This window comes from Triplophysa dalaica, chromosome 6 (assembly GCF_015846415.1).
Source record: "Triplophysa dalaica isolate WHDGS20190420 chromosome 6, ASM1584641v1, whole genome shotgun sequence".
Classification (NCBI taxonomy): Eukaryota; Metazoa; Chordata; class Actinopteri; order Cypriniformes; family Nemacheilidae; genus Triplophysa; species Triplophysa dalaica.
In genome coordinates, this window is record NC_079547.1 from 16,914,368 (window position 1) to 16,937,513 (window position 23,146).

A 23,146-nucleotide genomic window follows, 5' to 3' on the forward strand; every position below is an offset into this window, starting at 1 on the left:
AACTAGAGGCGTGGAACTGTGTGTGTGTGTGTGTGTGTGTGTGTGTGTTTCAGGCTGGCACAATTATTAATTATACCATTTTTTTTTTAGGCGTATAATAACATTTGTGTGATTCAACCCACTGCTGATTATGCAAAGTGATGCATCTGATCAGTTTTCATAAGGTTTATGGTTATGTCAAAAGTTCACTTGAAGTGGCGTGGTGTTGTTGGGCTCGAATTGGCATTCTTGCCAGGAGAGGAATTCCTGTTAATTGCTTATAGGGATATTAACAAGCAGATTTACAGAAGTGATCAGATTTGTATTTCAAAGGCAAACAACACTCACATTTTATACAGGAAATGTAAATAGTAAGTTTGTATTTATTCCAATTTGAAACTATACAGAGCACAGTTTTATACATTAGAGACTGTAGAGACCTAAGCTAAGAAACTGCGTTGACATCGAAGAAATCTGACAAAAGTGATTTGCTGATACTGCAGTTCTACAGTCTTCTGTGTATCCACACGTCATTTCGGTCAGTTCAGGTCCGTTAAATGCACACATCAAGGAAAGAAGAAACAACGTTTTTTTGCGTTTTTCTAGAGTCTGGCAACAGTGGCATTTACATACCCTGCAATTTGCATAATATTTGCATATAGACGGGCAGAAAGGAAAGCTCGTGTTATTGCTGTAGGCAACGTTTTCTTCGTGGTTATATTATTGACGTACTAGCTTTCAAATATTACATTAAGATTAAACAGCTGCTACCAAATTCTAAAACTATATTTTTTTAAAATAAAACAGAAAAGATAAATTGAACATTCTCATTGTGCTTCCCAGTTAAAGTGCCTTCATAGAAAGGTATCAGATGTATAAGTTATGCACTGGTTGTATATTTTAAACGGTGATTTGGTTTCCTCTCTCAGGGATTCTGGTCTTTAGTGTGGTTAATGGAGCTTTTATAGGCTGTCTGAGGCCCATATAAGTAGATATGCCTCTCATAAATATAAAGTCAATCCTTTGTCACTTCTCTAATGAAATCGGTTTCCATTCTGTAAAAAGACTCGTTTGACCTCTTTATTTCAAAAAGAGACAAAACATTAGAACAGCGTATTCGCTCATCTCCTATCATTGTTACATGAGGCTGCAAACAAGTAAAGTGAGGGACTGTGTTCTGGATTAAATATGCAAAAGGCAATAATGAATAACTGCTTGAAAGACTCTCCACTGTGCTGCTAACCAAACCAAGGTGTTTATAGCACTTATGGCAGGGGCTGCTGAGGTCTGTTGTTATCCTGTCTGTGTAATTGTGCTGTTAGCTTTTTTTTCCCATTTACCCTATCTGGTTTCAATCCTTAATGCTCTTGTTGCTTTGTGAAATGCACCTGCTGTTTATGTTTTAAGGCTCTTAATCTGATGTTCTCTGCAATGTGCCAACCGATATGTGGCACAAAGTAATGAACCAGAATTTTGCAGTGTACCTTGAAGATCATTTTTTTCTGTATCTTATCTAAATCAAGGCAGTGTTCTTTGTATGTTCACACCGTGTTTCACGGACAAGCTGTACTTGTACAATTTCAAGCAAAAGATAGCGACGACGTTTTGGTTTATCTGGTTTTGCTTTTGGACTCTTTACTTTGAGTGGTTTGTGGTGATCCAACATCATACCGAAATTACCCACAATAAAAGCAACCTTTTTTTAAATCAAACTTTGAAATGTATTTTTTTGTTACCTTATTTGTATTTTTTATTTTTTGAATGGGTCTCTTGATACTCATATAGTACAAAAAACTTTTTAATCTTTCTTGCATCTGTCTTGCAGATGTTCTATATTGCTATCATGCCAGGTTAAAGGGATAGTTTACCAAAAAATAAAAATTCTTTCATCATTGACTTACCCTCAAGTTGTTTCAAACATGCAGATTTTTTAAAATCTTTTTTAATAACAGAATGTGTGAAACCGAACAGTTCTGAAGCACCATTGATATAGTACCCTACTATGGTAGGCTATAGTGCCCCAGAGCAGTTTGGTAAAAACCATTCTTCCAAATATTTTTTTGTGTTCATCAGGACAATGACATTTATACAGGTTTGGAACAGGGTTAATAATTTTAGTTTTTGGGTGAACTAGACTTTTCAGTTTTACCAATGTTTCAATGTTTTTTTTTTGTTGTTTTTTGATTATAACATAAATGTATTATTTGCAATTTGCAATATTTCATCCAAACCACTGATTCAGAAAATCATTTAACAATCTTTTCTCATCATATTTTACACGGTTGGCTTATAATGAAATGTCACATTAAATTTTACAAAAATTCATAATTTAAGCTGTAGGTAAGAGAGTCAGGGTGTCCTTTCACTTCTAAAATCCTAATTGCCAAAAGAAAAAATCTAAACTCTTCAGTCCCCATCAACATTGGCAGCACAGGGAGCGATGGCTCACTCTTTCTCTGTAAGGGTTAGAATTCAGCAACCACCGAGCAGGAGAGATAGAAAGACAAAGTGCATCTTCACAACACAATGTTTTTCTTACTGCCCTCAATAACTCCAACTGTCCAGCCAGCAGAACACATCCATTATTCATATCTGAAAAGAAGACCTGGATGTCCTTGGTTTTGCTTAGGATCAGAAACTTTGGATAAATACACTTAGCCTATAAACAGCAGAATGCATTTAGGGTTGAAGAGGGTTGCGATGTGGCCTGCTCGGGGAGATAAATGTCAAGAATTCTAAATGTGGGACTGCAGTGTCTTATGTAAGAGGTGGAGCTCTTAGAAAAACCTGCCTAACTGAACATTATCCATTTACGGGGGTACATGCTGCTGTTATTAAACGTAGTCTGAGCACTCAAACGTAGATGTGAATGTAAGCCAGTGCATTTTAGACAGGGATGATAAAAATTGTTTTCCTGAAGGATTTGACTAATTGGTATTAAGTATCTTACGTAAATCAATTGAGTCTCAAGCGTTTTTGTTGCCGTGCGATCTGGACAGAAAATATGTATGGATCAGTATGGACAAAACCCACCATTAAGATTAAATAGGATAGCAATTTTCTACATTGTTACCCATGGGTTTATTCATTTCACCCAACCCAGAAACAACCCACCATTTTTTCTAAGAGTATCTTTATTTTCAATGCTTTAAGTGTGAAGCCAATGAGTCTTAAATGTTTATAGTAGTGCTGGTATGAAATTATCAATAATATGGGCATTAGTTGGTTGTTCTCCTGTTTTTCCTTATAGAGGCCAGTTGTCCTAAAATGACACATTCTCATAAAATCTTGCAATGTTTCAACCCATTTTTAGGAGAAATATGCATAAAACCAGTTGTTGGGTTATAACTGCGCTCTCCTATACGCAACTATGGGTTCACAGCCCAGCATTTTTGTACAATCTGCAGTTGTCTTTTCATTGAGTTGTCATTTATGATGGATACTAATGTTAAGTCTCTTATGAAAGAGTTTGTTTTTCTATTCTGCCACTTTTTTAAATAGAAAAACGTACAACCGTTAGACACTGTGATGTGCTATTTTTGGAAGTAAAGATTAGATGGGAATTAAATAGCTATGACTTTATCCCATGACCCACACAGTCCTTTGGTGTCAACGCTTGGAAAGCCATCCTACTGTTTTGCGTGCTGTTCTGACTTCATTCTCTAAAGCTTGACCTAAATACCGCACGCTTCACACACTTCTGTCACATAATTAATATACTGCAAAGTGTCCCCACTCTTTGTATATTTTGACATTTTAATGTTCAGGAAATGATTTGGACCATGACCATCACTAACAGCACCAACTCTTCATCTTGGGGTCCTTGGAGTATTTTATTCTCAGATTCATAATGGATGGTTTATTTATGCATCTCATGGTTTGTTTGTTTATTCACCACAATGTCCTCATAAAATCCTGTTCTCAAGTCTCAAGACATCCCTTTTAAGCAACCATTTTGAAAATGCACATTAGTTGACCTTCAGAGTAAAAAGTGAATTGTAAAACGGCCTATTTTTCTTGGTGTCAAAAAATGTGCTTCATTTCATACCTCCTCCTCATTTCCCCACAGTCTCTGCTGTCTTCACATTCATCGTTCTGTTTTTTCTTTAACATTGTTGAAGTTGTTCTCATCCTCATTTGTCAAAGCTGTGACCTTTTAAAACTCCGGCTGAGGAAGGATTCAAACTTTAATTGGGCAGAATGTGACGAGTTCTTTCACTGTAATGACCGCTGTGGACCTAATAATTATGAGCCGCTTCTGAAAACCGAGAGCCATTAATATTCCAGGCTTTTTACGTCTGTTATGACCAGTTACCCTCATTTTGTTGAATGAATTCAAAGAGGTAAGATTGAGGCCGGCAAGCTACACCGGATGCGTTCTCTTCAAATGAACCGATCCAAATTTAGTTAATTACCCCGGTATCTCCCAGCCCTTTTGTTTTCTTCCTCTCCCCACGGTGAGATTCTGGTTGACTGAGTCCAGATAGCAATTAAGATGCATATGAAAAATTAAACACTTCTGCCTGAGATCAGCGCACATTTGGAGCACAGAGTCAATAAACACTGCACAGTGTTGCTCTTTGCTGCCGGCAACTAATTTTCCAGAAATAATTGGCTGACGGGGTTTTCGTTTTGTTTTGGTCGCCTCTCTTTTCTTATTTCGCTTATTCCCATGCCGATTCCTCCTGGACTCTGAGCTGATGGAAGACTTGTGTGACTCACATTTCTAAAGGAAACCAGTTCCTCTCTCTGGATTGAAGTTAAGTGAGTGCAGAGACTTTGATGCTTTCACTGTGAAGTCGGCTTCGTGTTTTCTGCAGGTGCCTGTAATTACAAATGTTGGGCTTCAGTTTCATGGGCTTTTTTTCGTTCTTTGTGTTTGAGCCTGACTTGCATACTTCTGTTTGGATAGGTAAGCATAATAATACAATGTATATATATATATATATATATATATATGAAAAGTGAAAGTGTGAGTATTTGTCAATGTATGGTAACCCATACTAGAAATGTGTCCTCTGCATATAACCTATCCATTGTCTATATACAGTGAGGGAAATAATAATTTGATCCCCTGCTGATTTTGTAAGTTTGCCTGCTTACAAAGAAATAATGGTTCTATAATTTTTATGTTGGTTTATTTGAACTGATAGAGACAAACACCGAATATAAAAAATCAGGGGGGAAATGTTATATAAAGGTTATAAATTGATTTGCATTTCAGTCAGTGAAATATCTTCTTCGAGCAAAACATAACTTTGTACTTGGTGGAGAAAACCATGTTGGCAAGCACAGAGGTAAGACATTTCTTATAGTTGGTTACCAGGTTTGCACATGTGTCAGGATACATTTTAGTCCACTCCTCTGTAAATCTTTAAGGTGTCTTGGCTGTCGCTCAGCATATTGGAGTTTTAGCCTCCTTCACAGATTTTCTGTAGGACTAGGGTCTAGAGACAGGCTATGACATTTAATGTGCTTCTCCTTAAGCCACTCTTTGGTTACCTTGGCAATATGTTTTGTCATGTTAAAGGCACATCCACGACCCATCTTCAGTTATCTAGTTAAGGGGAGGAGGTTCTCGTCCAAGGTTTTATGGTTCATGGGCCCGTCCCTCAGCCTCCAATGCAGTTAAGTCATCTTGTAACTGTAGCAGAGAAAAAGCACTAAAGCATAATGGTTTCAACACTATGCTTCTCTGTAGGGATGGTGTAATTGGGGTCATAGTCAGCATTTTTCTCCCTCCAAAAACAGGAATCAATTTTGGTCCCACAGCACCAAATCTTTTTCTGAATCATTTTTATGTTCATTGTCAAACTTCAGACGAGCCAGGCTGGCCTTCTTGGGCATGGGGACCTTGCGGTGTACTTCAGGATTTCAAACTATTTTGGCATAGTGTGTTACCAATGGTTTGCTTGCTAACTGTGGTCCCAACTGTCTTGAAATCATTAACAAGCTTTTTCCGTGTAGTTCTGGGCTGATCTTTAACCTTTCTCATGATCATCTTTACTCCATTGGGGAAATCGTGCAGGGAGCTCCAGACCAGGGCAATTGATTGAAGATTTAGCTTTTCTTCTTTTTCCAAATAATCACACAAACAGTTGTCTCCCTCTCAGCAAGCTTGTGTCTGTAGCCTATTCAAGGTTTATGCAGGTCTACAATCTTGTCCCTGACATCCTTTGAAGCCTATTTGGTCTGGACAATGGTGATGGAGAGGTTGAAATGGAAGATACAGATTCTGTTGGCAGGTATCTTTTATTATTATTGTTTTCTGTTGGTTGGCACTTTCCAGAAATCACACACTTCAGATTTAACACAATTTTTACGTTTCCCGGTGAAACATGCTGCTTACCTGTGCAAAGGCTATGAATCTAAAATCGTTGAATTGATGGTCTAGAAATGCGATAACGTACATCTCCTCAACAAGTGGCCAGATTTGAGATGTAATTCATATCTCTAGCACCAGCAAGTGCAGATCAAGCATGTGTCTTCCAAAGTTTAAAATGTGAAGTGTTGTTTAAATTCAGATGTGTTCCTGTTTGAGCGGTTAGAAAAAGGTTGATGGTTATAATAAAGTGTTGATTCTGTCAGACTTTTCGTTCCCTAAGATACATTTTAAGGACTGATGCATCTCTTTCCATACTTCAGTTTAATGTCCTGACTGCAATAATGAGACTATGATTTCACACCAGCCTAAATACCATACTCGCCTTATCTCAAGACGAGGTGTTGGGTCTTGGGGTGCCTTGTTTTGTCAGGTTTGAAATTAGATCTGAGATAGAAATATATTTCCTCTCAAGAGGTTTAAGAGGTGCTACGAGCCTTTATATTCCAATAGACCGTGAATGGATGTTCTCTTTCCCTCACCCCAGTTTTGTTGTCGTGCATTTCAGCCTTTTACAAGCTTTTTATTTTGTATTCATGTATTTAGTGTATGAGCTTCAATTAGTGTGCAGATCAATTAAATTAAGGGTTATATAAAGTGTTGATGCTCTCTAATATTGTGCTTTATATGTTTGTTTTAAGGAGAGGAAGAGCTTGGTTTAAAATGCATTAGCTGGGTGTTCAGGGAGGGAATTTAATTGCTGTCAGTGGTGGACTGCATCTTTGCCTTAAGGCAAGAACCAATGTCTGTTTCAGCTAACCTGCTGATCTCATTTCATACAGACGCACACAACCCATCTGTTGAAGGATCTGTGTATGCCATGGTTTGTGTATTTACTACTCATTTAATATATGTTACTTTGTGTACTGCGTATGTTTTGTTCACATTCATGTAAGAGTATGGCAGTATGGTTTGTGTCTGGTTGTATACAATACATGCAGGTTATAAATATGTACAGTATATATCCTTTAGCATGTGATAAACAGACACATTTTTCACACACAAAAAAGTGGGTTGGTTTAGCCATTGGCTGGGTGAATGACTTTACTGTCTAGGTACTGGAGGAAGACCAACATCTTTATTGTTATTCTATTGGTATTGTCACCCTAACTCTTAGATCTGTCTCAAGCTTGGTTCTATCTACTGTGAATTTTGTTGGTCTTCTAGGTCCATTGTTTCTACAAATATGAAGGAAACCCTTTATTGATATGCTGTAGATGAAGGGTAGAGTGAGACAGGCTGGTTAGCATCGAAATGGTTGAGTTTAGATGAATAAACAATCATCCAAATATGGATGTTAAGAAAAACTACAAATTACATGATAAAACTACAATTGTAATGGCGGCGCGATGGCTCTGCGTATCTCATTGTCGAATCGCTTACATTCTTGGATGTCTCCGAACCAATGGGATTCGTGTTGAAAGTCGTTGAGCCTGCGTGCCGCCATTATGGGTGTAGTCTTCTTATCCATATATGGTCAAATTCTTACACAACCTATAAGCTCAAAATATGAATTGTATTCATCGTTTTATGATTGGATATATCCCCTTTTTGGAGCTTCAAAAATATGGTTACTATTCAGTACCATTACAGAGCCAGGAACAGCTCATCTTTTGTTTATTTTATAGCAAAAATTTCATTTTTCGGAGAGCTATTCCTACAAAGCATTACTCTTCTCAGTGACAATAAAATCAGCTCCTCACACACACACACTTTCTGTGGCTTGTCATTTATCTGTGACTGGCTGTGCTTTGGCTTCAGGTGCTTATTCGAGGTCAACTCCACATGAATGCCATTTCACTCATAGATCAGATCTGTTTCTTCAGCCAGCACCCGCCATGGAGAAGAGCCACGTGAGGTTGCCGTGGAAACTGTCCGGTCTGTTATGAATGTTGTCTCTTTGTGAATTGATTCGCATTTCCATTTTATTTTCTTTCTGTACCCCTTGTGTCACTCTCAGTGACGGTCAATAGCAAGATTTGACTTGTTTCGAGGGTCGGCTTTATTTATTTAAACAGATTGAATCCACGGTGTGTCAGCTGCATCCAGCCCTGACTTAATGTCAATGTTGTCATTTACATACTTCAGTTTCGTCTAGATGAAATCAAATTAAGGTAGATATTTTTTCTCAGGACTGATAGACAGTAACTTGAAATGACTGTAAATTAGATGGGGAAACAGCTTACCGCGACATTGAAAAATGCTTGAAAAATATCAGATTTTAGTTGGTTTACGAGTCGTGTTCACTGGAGTGAAATAAATCTGCTCAATACTGCTTAACATGCCAGAGGTCTGCTGCGGTGAATGTAAAACATATAGTGAATGTGATGGTCTTTAGTTTGGACTCTGATTGCTTGCAGTACACTCTTAAAGTCTATATGTGAGATGGTGGTCTAGTGGGATAAACCACTGAACTGGTAAATCAAAGGTTGCTGGTTCGATCCCAGCAGCCACCACCAGTGTGTCCTTGAGCAAGACACTTTACTCCATGTTGCTCCAGGGGGATTGTCCCTGTAATAAGTGCACTGTAAGTCGCTTTGGATAAAAGCGTCTGCAAAATGACTAAATGTAAATGTATATTTATGTGCATAGTTACAGTTCCCAAAGTTCTTCACAGCCTTTTGTGAAAGAAAAAAAGGTTATCAGTATGTTAAAGGTTCTTTATGGAGCCATTCAGGCAAAAGTTGTTCTATGGCATCGTGAAACACCTTTTTAAGAGCATATATACAAAGTCTGTTGACACATAAATGTAAAAAAGTATATTGCAAGAATAAATCTAATTTGTTGCTCTTTAAATGCAGGCAAATGTATCTACACGGATGAAGCTATAGATGTCAAAAGATCTCAAGAGTATCTTATGTAACAAAAGATTAAATCATCAATGACATCTTGGGCCGGTGATATAAAATACTTAGACTAGTCTTACAAGTTAGTCATCTCATTTTTTTCTTCCAGACTGGTCATAACTTCTTAAAGTCAGTTTCATAAAAAGGTAGATTGGTCTAATTGAAATGTTAAAAGAAAGACTGATTGGTCCAAACTAATTGCTAATCTGTGAAAATAGTTGTTAAGACGCAGTTTACGCAACTGGCCCCTTATTGCATTTTATTAAAGGCGGGGTAACCGATTTCCGAATTACGCTTTATACAACGGAGTTGGGCCGAGTACCAAAACAACCTTGTAGCCAATCAGCAGTAAGGTGCACATTGCACTGGACGGACATTAGCCAAGCTGAGTGCTGACGAAACAGAAGATAGGGTTTGGGGTGTGTTTGTTTTGGTGATTTGAACATCATCAATGCCTAAGAGAAATCGGACACCCTGCTTTTAACAAGACATAGTTTTAATCATTTAAAAATTGTTAGTTTGTAATTAGTTATATCCAAGTTTGATGCTTGATTTCAGCATGGCTTTAGACTCGTGGAAGACCATTTTACATATAAAATAACATCATACATTATATTTCCAAACATTATTAATTTTCCTATACATCATTTCTGTACACATAAAAAAGAAAGTCAAGGTCTGTTTAAATATTACGAACCATGTTTTTTCTTGTTGACATGTTTGAGGGTCATCAATTGTACAATGTGTTTTAGAGATGGGTTTAAATAATAAACCTTGTCTCCAGACTTCTCCCAGTTTGATCTGATGATCTCAGACAGGATGTGAGGGGCCTGGAAAATTAGTTATTGAGTTTGTGCAGCGATTGATCGAGTCACGTCTGGATCAACCAGGGGGAGATCACGTCTCCCTTTTAATTAACCTGCTTGTAGCTTCAGACGGTCTGTCAATACAACAGCTGGCCTTGTGTCTCTCTGAACGTCACTATAAGACAGTGTGTAAATAAACTCAAGAACTGTCTTTGTAAACTGTCAATATCGGACTATAAACAAAGCAATTGAAGATGATCTCAGTTTTAGTTTCTACTGGTGTAATTGAGGTTTATAGAAGCAGATCTGGTGTTGGTAGAGGGAAATAGTCGTCTTATGGAAAGACTTGTTAAAGGAACTGCCGCTATTACAACGGAGCTCAGGGGTGTGGAGTCTCACACTTTCAATGCTGAGATTTCGCACCATTTACGAGCCCAGTATAACCATGAACAACCAGACAATGAGACAAGGTTTTCATTTGAAAAACACAACTTTATTTTTGCGGTAAAGAGTAAAAGCATGTCTGAAGGTTTTCTCTGAAGAGCTGTGAAGCGAAGGGGAAATATGTCAAAATGACAGAGTTGGTTGTGCTGCTTCATCTCCTATAATGAGACATGATAAAAGAGTCTTTTTAATGCTCAGTCCCGGCTGGTGTAATTTCAGGAAATAATCAGTAATTTTGTTTTTATGCTGTTGTAAAACTAACAGCAAATAATTTACATTGCCTTTCTGGTCCAGGTAATTTAACTTGGGTGTGCAGAATTGTTCATCTCTTAAGGAACAGGCAGAGAATCTTAGGTAGGCTTCTGCAGATGTAAATGTGCTGTGGGTTATAGCATAAGCATGAGGGAGTTTAAGTTTGCACTGTGATTTATCTATGAGGTTTAGGTACATCTCACTTAATTGATGAGTTTTAATTAAGAGAGAGCTATTACGCATCCAATAAAATGACATCTTCATCGGCTTTATGATTCACTCCTACACTATTGCTTGTCTTTCTTGATGGTCCATGCACTAAAAGCTATTTTGTTTATTAAAAGCACAGCGGACCCTGACCAAAGGCACACATACTTTGTTTTGTCGGTTATGTATCTTTGCTCAATAAGAATGCCAGATGTGATCAACAGATTATGTCTCAGGGCATGTTTTTGTGTTTTGTTTTAAACATCCATTAAAGTAAGCCAAACTAATATCATATGTAGTGCTGTCAGCCATGAATTCGGGAATTAATCAAATCAGATTTAAGAAATTGTCTTATTTTCAATTCTTGTGTGTGTAGAATTAATACCCGGAAAAATCTTTATAACATTGATTTCTTCGTAGACTAGTATTTGTAGATCAGATATGATGTATTATATTTCTTCAACCTTCTCTTCTTTCCTGTGATCCTGATGGTTATTTGAGCTCTATTGATTTGGATCCGTTCATCCTCCGAGGTCAAATTACCTCCAAATTACACCCAAAATATATGTATCAATACTATATATTTATATAACTCTTTAGTTATTTATTAATTCTATCACAAGATCAACTTAACCATGCTTCGCCAATCCATCAATGTCCTCCCAGCTATTGATTCATGCTCTAAGCCATTAATAATTGTTGCATTTTTTACTTCTGTAATAAATTCCTGTGGATGTAGTTTCCTGCCAGCAAGGTCTTCGGGTCCTCCAGACGAGAATTTGGAGTTGGATATTCTGCTGCCTCTATTAGACAGTTCACCAGAGACACCGAGCACTCCTGATGAGAGAGTTGCTGAGAGTAAACAAAGTCCTGTGCTTTTGTTTAACCTGAGAACTTGTAGGTGTTTATTCGTGTCTCAATGTCACGTCATTATTTATGGGAGTTAAACAGTCAATAAGGGTATAACATTTATAATTTTATGCAACTACTTTTAGGGTAGAAATGTACAAAGAATGTTATGGACAATTCTGTTCTTAAAGGTCCGGTGTATCATTTTTTTAGAGAATCTATTGACAGAAATGCAATATCATAAACATAACTTTGTCTTCAGACATGCATAAAGACCTTACATAAAGATGTGTTTTTATTCCTTAAAAGGAGCTTTTCTACATACACGGTCCCATTACATTGAATCGGGCATGTTGTTTCCAGGCCTAAACTACTCTACAGAGCGTCTTTCGTAAAAGATGCGAAAAAGTGATTACATTTTAGTTCTGTGTCCTAGCGTTGGTTGCAATATGAAAACTCACCGTTAGAGGTACCTACATTTCATACATTGGGCCTTTAAGTGATGTAGTCTTTGTGCATAAAATCCAATTTTATATTCATAATTTTTTAGCCTTCATCTTAAATCAACTTTTTATACATTTGTATCATAAAACCAGGAACGACAGCATTTTTTTATTTGATGTCAACAGCGTGTGCCTTGCAGGGACGTATACCGCTTAATCTACTCTCCACACCTATTTGACAGCAGCGCTGGGTGGGATTGCCCATCAAAACAGTCATTTTAAGTTGATTTATCACTAACAAACTGCAGCCACTGTCCACCCTGCATTCATATACAGCAGTCTGAGAAGATACAAAGGCTTTATACCATAAGACATGATTGATGAGCATTAGGGCTGGTGGATGAAACCTGTTATTTGTAGTCTGGCTGGCTGCTTCCCAAACCCAAGAACATCCTTGTAGAAACTGCTTAGCTAGTGAAATAACTCTCGGTGCTGAGATAAGTAGCCTAATACAACCCTGTTTTTCAATAGGCACAAATGTACAAGATTGGAAAAAGATGCATGTGTCATCTAGCAGCTCTCCCTGAGTGAATATAGATTTTGTAGATCAACACATTGGGCTTTTAACCTCAGCGTGAACCCAGCAGATGTTAATGTCTCTGTGGTTTTTGTTTCAAAGAGGATCTTTGAGAAGTCCCACATGATTCTTTTAATGTGGAGAATAGGCAGCGAAAGCAGCGAAGTTTTATATCACGGTTCTACGCGAACAAGGAGGTAATGGTGTGTTTGAGGAAATGGCCGAGAGTGTGACTGGCTTTGTAATAGTATTTTTGGAGTAAAACAGTGCTGTTCTGACCCTTGATCTGCATTTTAAAGACCAATCCAAACAGATTCAAGGACCGCAACTATTGTTTTATAATGTTATGCAGTATGTTGTCATTATTTTGAGGGTAGATGTAACATTGTTTTGTGTTTGTTTGTTTCTACATTGACTTGTAGTTCTTTTACAGCTTAATGGGTTTTTGATGAACGGAGTAGCCTGCCCCAGGCCTTCATCTTACAAATATGATAATTTCTCTTTATGACAAAATTTTGTTGAATGATGAAAACTAGACCCCAAAAAGTAGGCTAAGCTTTTATTGGTGTGCATGTGCTGAGGATAAGTGCTTATGCTGTTGTTTCAGTGCTTTTTAGGAAAGATCTCATCTGCTGGTTGTATCTGTTTTAAATACAGATAAAGTAATCTATTTAAACCAAAGAAATAATCTAATTTCTACAGAGGTCTCTCTTAAAAGAAAATTCATGATGTCATGTCAGACTGCAAATGTGGCCGTTTAAATCATCATGTTCACATTGATGCTTATCACAAAAGTTGTGTGAAATGAGTTCTTTCTTGGTTTGCCAACGAGAACGCCATCTCTGTAAAACTCTTCATTGTGGGATTTTTACCTCTGTCCCACTTCCTGCGGTTTGCATGAGAGAGTGGATTGACAACATTGGATCTGAATGAGTTTTTCAGTGGCAATGAGATAAGAGAGTGAAATGGTTTATCACAGGAGCTCTTATCATGATGTTCCCTCGGCCACTTGCATCATCACTGTTTGTTTGTTTGTTTGTTTGTTTAATCAATGTTCAGTATCATGGACTTGTTGGGTATGAGATGAAGTAGATATATAAAGTTTCTTAAAGAGAAGGTATTTTGTGGGAAAACATTATTTTTGAATCATTCAAAGCAAAACTTACTGCTTTGTTCAGTCGCATTGGTTTCATCCTACAACATAATTGACCAAGTTTATGTCTATAGGAAAGTGTGTGTTTTCTATGGACAGACTTTATTGCAAATTTTACTTTGTTTTTCCAAGTAGATTTTCAAGATACCAGTCTTTCACACACAGTTGTGTTAAGTGCACACACAAATTCCCAAATCGTAGTCTGAAGGGAGACAGCTTGTGCCTTTGAGAAGAGGAGCTCTGCTTTTTTGCCTGCAGCTTGCTCAGCAATTCATTATTATCTGCCCTGATGATGGTGTTTCTCAAAAGGAGCCTGTGCCTGCTCTCCACATTTACTTTTAAACATAAACTTATTATCCGATATCTAGATTACATCCTCTACCCCATCAGCTCTCTAATAAGGGACTGCGTCCCATCTGCACTTTTAGATCTTTTAAGTGTCTGGTTTCAGTTGTGTGACGTACTGCACTTTGTACGTTGAATGCATTGATTATATATATTTTTGATTGTAATGCCTATGGATATATTTTTCTGTTTTAAAGATTTAGTTTTTTAGTTTTTTGCCAGTGAGAGGACAGGAAGCGAAGTGGGAGAGAGAAAGGGGGGTCAGGAATGGACCACAAACCGGAAATCGAACTCTGTTTGCCTGAGCGCTGCCAATGAAGCTATCGGATCCGAAACCTATACATAACGTTTTGAACACAATAATGCAGCTTATGTATACCATGAAGAATTTGTTGTGGCTTTTTTCAGGATTTATTCGTTTTCTAAAGTAATCGTTCACCCAAAAATGAAAATCCTGTATTCATTTACTCACACTCTTGTCAGTTCAAACCCTTATGATTGACTGACTTCTGCAGAACACAAATGAAGATAGTTTGAAGAAAGTTCGAACAGCACAGGCCCATTCACTTCTATTGTATGGACACAAAACCAGAATTTACCTATTTTTGGATGAATTGTCCCTTTAATATTTGGTAACTTTAAATGAATTTTTAAAGCTTTTACGTTTGTCTTTATAAGTTCTCGACAGGTAACACATTTTAACCCTGGCACGCTCCAAAAGAAAATAAGGTTTGATTTTCAGAAATATTTTTCCCGTTCTAGGTGTTGCATCAAATTCATTTTCACCTTCCTCTTCCCCCGAGGTAGGCCTAAATGTTTTTGTTTGTGTTATTTATCACAAATTTTTAATGGTTCACTAGATTAATGGCATCCATTTCTGCTGCCAGGTTTGCTTTAGCCCTCTCTGACTCCCTCATTACGTGCCCAGCGAATGTTGCAGGGACATCACTTTTTAACTCAAGGAGAACAGCAGTCTGCAGATACAGTCACGCACTTCTTCATGTAATTTGGAGTGTGAAACGGGGAGCTGTTTTGTAGCTTAATTACCCCAGAGATGTGTGATGAAAATAACATACTATGTCACTGCATACTACATGTCTACATTTTCTAGTCCTGTCATATATGCGTTTTGCTTGAATATATTAGGTTAATAGGGTACTAGCACAAGCGTATAGAAATGCTTTATATTACATCCAGCTTGTTTACAACTTTGTAAATTACTTTTCAGAAACGAAGCTGTGTTACAGTTTTTGTTATAACATTATTATCTGTATCTTTAGATTTACCTATCTTTTGATCTTTAGCAATGTGTTTTGCAGTGTTTTTCTGGACAGTCACTCATGCCCTTTGCATGAAACCTTAAAAGCTCACACCATTACTCAGTCTTGTAGCCTCCCCCGATCAATAGAAGTGAATTTGCTGTCTGTTATTCTCAAATCATGTGCAGATCAATGAGCTTTTCTGCAGCATCCCCCAGGATTAAACCGTGGAGCTGATTTGTGGGTGTCCCTGTTTGGTTTGAAACAGGAGAGGACACTGCGGTGTGTGCTCTGGGTCAGGGCTATCTCATTTCATGAAAAGTCTGAGAATTTAGTCATGTGTCAGCAATTCATGCTATGAAGTGCCTCCCCAGGTGCCGGGACATGGAGACTGACATCTTCAGACTCACACTGGTAACATAATACAGTCATTTGAAGCCTTGCTTCATGCTAGGATTAGGCCGATCTATTAGTCATGTATACTTCCAGCATATAATTAATTCCGTTCAGATAATAATAATTATAGCAACTCAAGTTGCTAGTTGTTTTGGGAACCGACCCAGTGTTTCATATTCATACCTTACTGAAGATGTTTATAGGAAACATTTTCCGCCTTATATAGCAGATGCTTCGTTCTTACCCTTTGGTTATCTGTCAACATTTCAGTTACTGGATAACAACAGGAGAATAGCAGCCGTGTGGTAGGTAAGACGTGGGTGGGTTATGATTGTTGTCTGGTCCATGACTTGATCTATTAACCCCTGAACACAGATGTGGTCAGTCAGTGTAATATGTACGGTTTCCTCTCCTCTACAGTATATACTTAAAAAGGAAGTACAATTTAATGCTGGTACAATGTACATAAAATTATGTTTTTTAGGGAGACTAGTGTATGGTTTATTAAGGTTTATACTCTAGTATTATCTGTAATATTATAATCACTGTAGTGTTTCCCCCAAGTTATTTATTTTGTTAATCCATCACGTCTTTAAATATTTTATCAGCAATTAATGTTTCAAAATATGAAAATAGACAAAGTAACGTTTTTACTGAACTGTTTGACTGTAACAGTTCAGCTGGTTTCTCACACTGTTTTCTTCTGAACTGTGACTCAATGACTACGTTTACATTCACACCAATAATGCGATTATTTCCAATAATCAGAGTAAGGACTTAATCATGTTTACATGACATGAGAACACCTCTTTGCTCCTGTTCACATGAAAGTTTTATTAGTCTGATTATTTGCATATACAGCACAAACGATGATCTCATATACAATAGGTAGTGTTACAGGCTGTAGTTTTGATATATTTGCGTCAAATGCAAAACACCGTTATGTGGAGGTATTTTACAGTAATTCGGCACCGTGATGAATATAGAAATGTGAAGGGAAACGCCTCTGCAACGATGGTGTATGCTTTCATCATGTTCACATTGTTTTTGTGTGAAGACAAGGAGCAGAGACTGCTGACAGCGAGTTGTGTTGATGGTGAAACTTCAGACTTTCATGGTTACCATGAATTTTGACAGTGGTCAGAGGCATTAACATGCCTTCTTATTGGGATTAAAACATGTATATGTCACATATGTTACTTTGATTATGTTTACTGCGATTATGAGCTTAAAGTGATATTTCACCCTCATGTTGTTTTGAAGTTATTATTTTGATGAGAGATAATTGAAAGAATGTTAGCAATTTTCAGTTCTGTGACATCATTGACTTCCATAGTAGGACATTTTTTATGGTTGTCCTAGGTGCCCCAGAACTGTTTGCTTTCCTCAATTCTTTAAAATATGTCTTAACAGAACAAGAAAAGATACAGTATTTTCTTCCTATTAGGGTAGCGGATGATGTCCCAGAAATGAAAATTGCTACCATTCTTATAAAAACCTTTCTTAGTGTTTAGCAATAAATTAAATAGAGTAAATGGTGATAGAATTTTCATTTTTGGCCGGACTATCCCTTTAATCGTAACTTTTTTTCTATGGATGTCACCTGATTCTATGATGTTTTCTCTATAAATGGTGCCCTGTGAAGAAACGCTCTCTTTCTCTTTGCGTCTTTACTAAAACCCGTGTCATGCATGCATACTCAATATGCAGTTTTTTCTACATGTCAATTTGTTATCGTGCCTAAACTGCTGAAAAAATATTTATGTAAAGAACAGTGCGATTTATGTATATACAGTACAGTAGTATTTCTAACACTAAAAATCATATCATTGTAGTCATTCCTGCATTTTCGAATTTACTTTTTTAAAAGAAGTGCAAAACAATAGTAAAGCCCTTTTGTAGGTTTATTCACATGCACAATTACAGTTAATAACACTGCGAATGAAGACAATTTAGTTGTTTGAGTTTGTTATTCGTAATAATAAATTACAAATGATTTTTTCTTTGATATACATTTTTCACAGATATACATTTTTTTGACTTACTACACTGTTTGTGTAGTAATGGCAATGTTCTGACTACAGATGATAATCCCTCTTTTTTACGTGGTCTCCCTTGAGATGAGCACAGCCGCTGCTAATGCATTACTCTACAGAAAAAAGCCCTGCACAATCTCATTACACTGTCATTACTGCATACACTGATATTAGGCTCACTTATTTCCATTTTAGAAAACACATACGCCCTGTATAAAAGGGCTAGGAGAGCCATAAACAATTCTAAAATGTGTGCGCTTGTTTGTTTGAACAGCAAGCATGGAAGTGTGCGTGTGTATTTTCTGATGTTTTTGGTGTAAATAAGACCACTGTGAGCCGAATGGCAGAGAAAAGAGTGAAGGGGTGGGGCCTGTTGGCTCCCCCATTCATATTATACAAATAGCTCTGAGCCTGCGAGAGTCTGATTGGCCGGCTGGATGTGTTGCTGGCTGATAGGACAGATAAAGCAGCATTCAGCAGTGAGGCGCTGGGGAAAGGAGGAGGACAGGAGCTTATAAGCATTGAAGAGAGAGAGGGCGAGAGATCCAGAGAAACACAACAAGATACGGAAGCTGTTAGAAGAAAAACAGCTATTATGCTTGATATAGATTTCATAGATTTAGACACTTGACCACCTGCTCGTGCCGGCGGTGTGCTGAGAGAAGACGGCAAACGGATGAACTCAAAGACGAGATTAAACGTGATTGGATTGTGACCCTGTCGTAGCGGGTCCTTTTCAGCTGGCAGCCCATTCACAAACAGCACACCGTTTTAAACGCAATGACAGGGGAGATTTTGAGTGACACTCTCTCCACTCCATCCTCCCACATGGATTGTTTATTTGATCTTTGATGCGAGAGACCCATCTTGGCCGAAGTCCGGTTTATCCGGCTGTGCTCGGGAAGCTGAATAAAGCGAGGAGATATGCTAAGGAAAAGCAGACAAGCAATCAGCGTGAGTGCGGCGTCTGTGTGCACCTGCCACTGAAAAGACAGCCCTGCCAGCACGGCTTTTGTCGCCTGCCTGGCAAAGAGAGACAGAGGCCTCCCGGCGGAGGGGAATGGAATCCAGCCATGCGGCTCTGACTGGAGTTGTTGTTTGCCGTGTGCTGTCAGTGGGCAGCTACTGCCTGCGCCGTCCTGCTGCTGCTCCTGACTGTTTCCAGATAATCTCAAGAGTGTAGGCTGAAAACATTCTCTGCCTGCCTCTGTTCCTTTCCTTCTAGGGTCGTCTTTCCACTTTAAGCCTCTGTCGGGCTATAGCAAGTGGTAAACATCTTGCTTATTAAACCTGCTGGGTGGATAGTTGCTCGGCTTCCCACGGGATAAACATCACCGGGCCAATTTTAGGTAGTCCTGTGCTAAAAGCATCAAGGAGCCGAACACTTTAGACGGATCCTGCGTCTCCGGAGGACTGCGCTGGCCTGAATAGTTTTCTGTTTTCGTCCCCCGAGGTGCCATTTTTATCATTAACTGCCCACCGGTTATAAAGAGGCTGTCGTTTCCGTAGAAAGAAAGATATCCGGGAATCTCAGAGGATAGAGAGTGTCAGAGCGAGGTGAAGGAGAGGCACAGGAATAGAGATCAGGGTATAAAAAGGTTTGGATGTTAGTGGAGGTCATCTGCGCTGGACGGATGAATGAAGGAAGAGTTTCGGGAGAGGAGTTTTCCGGTCTTTCCTCACTCTGAGGAAGTGAAGGAGCGATACAGAGACGTGCTGTTCTGAAAGCTCTCCGCCTGAAGCGGAACAAGAATGTGTGAAATGCTCTCCTACTCTTCAATGACTCCCGTGCCCTCGCGTTGAACTGTAATCATCCAGTTTTCAGTTGCTGGAATACATTTTGAGAATTTGTGCTGCCAATTCAAAGACCGTGTTATAATTTTTGCAGAGATCCCGGCACTTGCAGTTGCACGCAAGACTGTTGTAGCATGCTGGACTAATCACATCTGTTTTCTTTTTCATATGCATCGGATGCGTATGACATCAGCAAAGAGGGAAGTTTCAGAACTGAAACCCAAATCCATAGTTGATGATCTTTGTCGTATTATTTGTGCCTCGCATGGAATTCTGGTGATTCTCGAATACGGGACTTTATCCTTTAGCAGGAAAGTGTAACTGATTAACTAAAGTCGGCATCTAGGTATAAGACAGAACAATGGACGACTCAAGTATATTAAGGCGACGAGGCCTCCAGGTAAGGATAAGATACTAATAATGACTTTAAAAACATGATCTAAAACGTCTATGAAAGAAATGTAGATTGTGTGTGTGTACTACTTTCCCAGCGAGAATCTCCTAAGGTTTAACTTTCCTAAACTGAAATATTGGTATTTTATTAGAATATTATGCTACAGCGTTGTATCGATTGTGTCACAACTAGACTTTTGCTGATAGTCAATAAAACCATTTACAATAATAATTAATTTGGACAATATTGTTACCGTGGGCAATTTTAAGTATAGTGAATAACTCTAGATAACGTAGTGTTAAAATTGGTTACGTTTCAAAACACAATTGTGAGTAGAATACTTCATACGTATTCAGTTAAATCAATATTTAATTATGTATTAATCATTAATTATGAAATCATTTAATGTTTAGTTTACTTTGTTAAATGCTTGAGATACTTTCTCTGTTATCAAATTTTTCATTATTTTCAAAGATCAGTTCATTAAAAAAAGTCTGTTTTACAGGAAATGGAAAAACACTGTCCTTTTTAAATGTTTAATGTACAGTTGACACGCATGTTTAATACTTTTTAATACTTACCCATGCAGTGACAAACATATAGTTACTACTATTACTAATAATAATTTATGGAAAAATAAAAAACTGAAATATTGAGATACATGGTTCCAGAAGGACAGCAGCGACATGAAAATTTGATGCTGGTTCATGCCTAGTCACAAGATTCCGATATTTCAGGTTGTTTCTTTGCTCAGTATTTGCTTGTTGCTGCAATGTGTCAGCACTTTTACTAGCATAAAGCACCGCAGAAAGAAAATTACTTTTGGGATATATTAGTTCCTGCTTGTTGACCGAAGGGTTACTTTTCAAATGTGAAAGCATGACTCTTACTGATAACAGATCGTAGTGCGCTGGATGGGATTTTGAATTAAATTTGTAGCTGAAATCAGCATTTTTGCACCAATGGCAGATGCAGTTTATTACATCTGCTTGTCTTCCCTCATTCCTCCAATTATTTGCTGAACAGCTGTCATGTCCCTTTTCCTGTTTGAATAATTATAAGAGCCGTCAATGGTCATCATCGTGATGTGGTCCCACATGTTTTAAATGGCTACAAATGTTTGTTTGTGCAGCCTGACTTCATCTGAATCTGACTTGGAAAAAAAGGATGTATAAAAAGTGTTTTAGAATCGAATTAGTTGAAGCTGTATGGAGCATAAACTCTGGAATTGACTACACTTGTCTGTCAACCCGCATCATGAGGCCAAACTCAACTCTATGTTATGTCAGTCATTATCTTCTTAAGTTCGTGTGACCAAAACAGTCCAAGGCATTCAGGCTCTGAACTTACACAACACATAACATTTATATATAGACACACATTAACACATGTTGAAATCACCTAACGCAGTGAGCATAATCACACCCGTCAACAAATGTATTCCTGGCTCTCTTCACACCCACATCCTGTACAGGCTTCTCTCATGTTTTTTTCTTTACTAACAGCTTCTGCATTCATGAAGTCAATCTGCTACGGAAAAAACCAAAGTAATTTGATATAAGATGATGGCGTTAGTAGAATGTTTAATACAAAAAATGCATTAGGGCATTATTCATATATAATTTTCAAAGATTAAGTATCAACTCCAATGCTACACTAACCCCCACAATGCACTACACAATTCAGGTTGCCATTTGATTGTGTAATTTAACTCCTTGTCCTCAGGGTTTTTATTGGAGAAGATGTTGGTAAACGAGACAACAAGAGAAATGACAATGTCCTGCTGTAATTTGGATAATATTTTAAATCCTCTTGTGAAATGGAGCAGAGCAGGATTGCAGTGAAGTGTCATTCACTAGAAAGACATTTCTGTGAAGTAGCATTGTGCCCGGAGGAGTGTTGTTTTTGAGGCTGTTTGGCTTTTGTGTTTGCATTGTTCAGCATCAATAGAGGATTACGCACTGTTTGTTTTTGTTTAGGGTAACAGTGTAGTTTTTAAGGCACTTCTCAGTTTTTCAGATTGTTTGCCGACTTTTGTATGGAGATGTCTGCGTTTTTGCCCTTGGGCTGGTTTGTGGTTGTGTTGAACTCTCTCTCTGTGTTGTGTCTGTTCATTGAACTGTGCAGTGGGGGTTTGTCGGTGTAAATCCACCATAGGCCTTTCTGTCTGCCGGAGCTGGACACTGAGATGAAGCAGCAGATTTATCGCGCTACCTACTGGAACATCTCATTTAACTTCATATCCTGTTTCTACAGTCATTGTGCAGAATCTAAACATGGTGAGGAACCAAACACACAGCTAGAACATGTCCTTATTTTGTACGACATTTGAATTATTGCCGATGAATAGGTCATTATGGCTTTAAGCCAGGGATCTCCTTAATGCTTTAAAGTGGTCTGGGCAGTAAGTCACATGGGGACTGGACCCAATACAGATGCCTGTTGTGAGACACAGTGCCGGGGAAAGCTACATTTGGCAGTGTTTATGGGAGGAGGTTAAAGGCTGAGAGGGAGTCTAAATCTGCGTAATGCTTCTGAGTGGTCTCCTGAGGTTCAGGTCTTTTAAATGCCTTTTTCTCAGTGTTATTGCTCCTCCATATACCCTTGACAATCTGACACTCCTGGGTGTTTAATTGTTAGTGCCAAAGCACGGCAACAATTTGCGAGAGGCTGGGCATTACAGTGATTTTACCACAGTGACATTTATTATTAATATTAATACTCGCACAAGCAATTATTTTGCCTTTTTGCTTTTTATTGATGTAATACAATGCATCTTATCAAATGTGCGGTCACATGTGTCAGACTTCTACAATAGCTGGTTTACAAAAGCATAGCTGGAAGTTATTTTAGTTTTACTAAAATTAAAACTTTAAAAAAGTTTATGTTTATGGAAATTAAATCAAATATCGGCCCAAATTTTTGTGAAAAATAAAATAAAATAAAAAAATGATGTTGCCTAAGAAATAAACTTATACCAGTTT

At 38.0% G+C, this 23,146-nt stretch overlaps 1 protein-coding gene across 3 annotated transcripts in view; it reads left to right on the forward strand.

Annotated features, from left to right (window-relative positions):
* mast2 (microtubule associated serine/threonine kinase 2) overlaps positions 1-23,146 on the forward strand; it is a 120,522-nt gene that overhangs the window by 33,274 nt on the left and 64,102 nt on the right. The window contains exon 1 of one of the 3 annotated variants that reach the window (XM_056751655.1): positions 18,474-20,168. The exons of the other annotated variants lie outside the window; for them this stretch is intronic. Coding sequence (XP_056607633.1) covers positions 20,130-20,168 — 39 coding nt within the window. The 5' untranslated portion in view covers positions 18,474-20,129. Of the gene's footprint in view, positions 1-18,473; positions 20,169-23,146 lie in introns of those variants that run through there. 3 annotated transcript variants of the gene reach the window in all.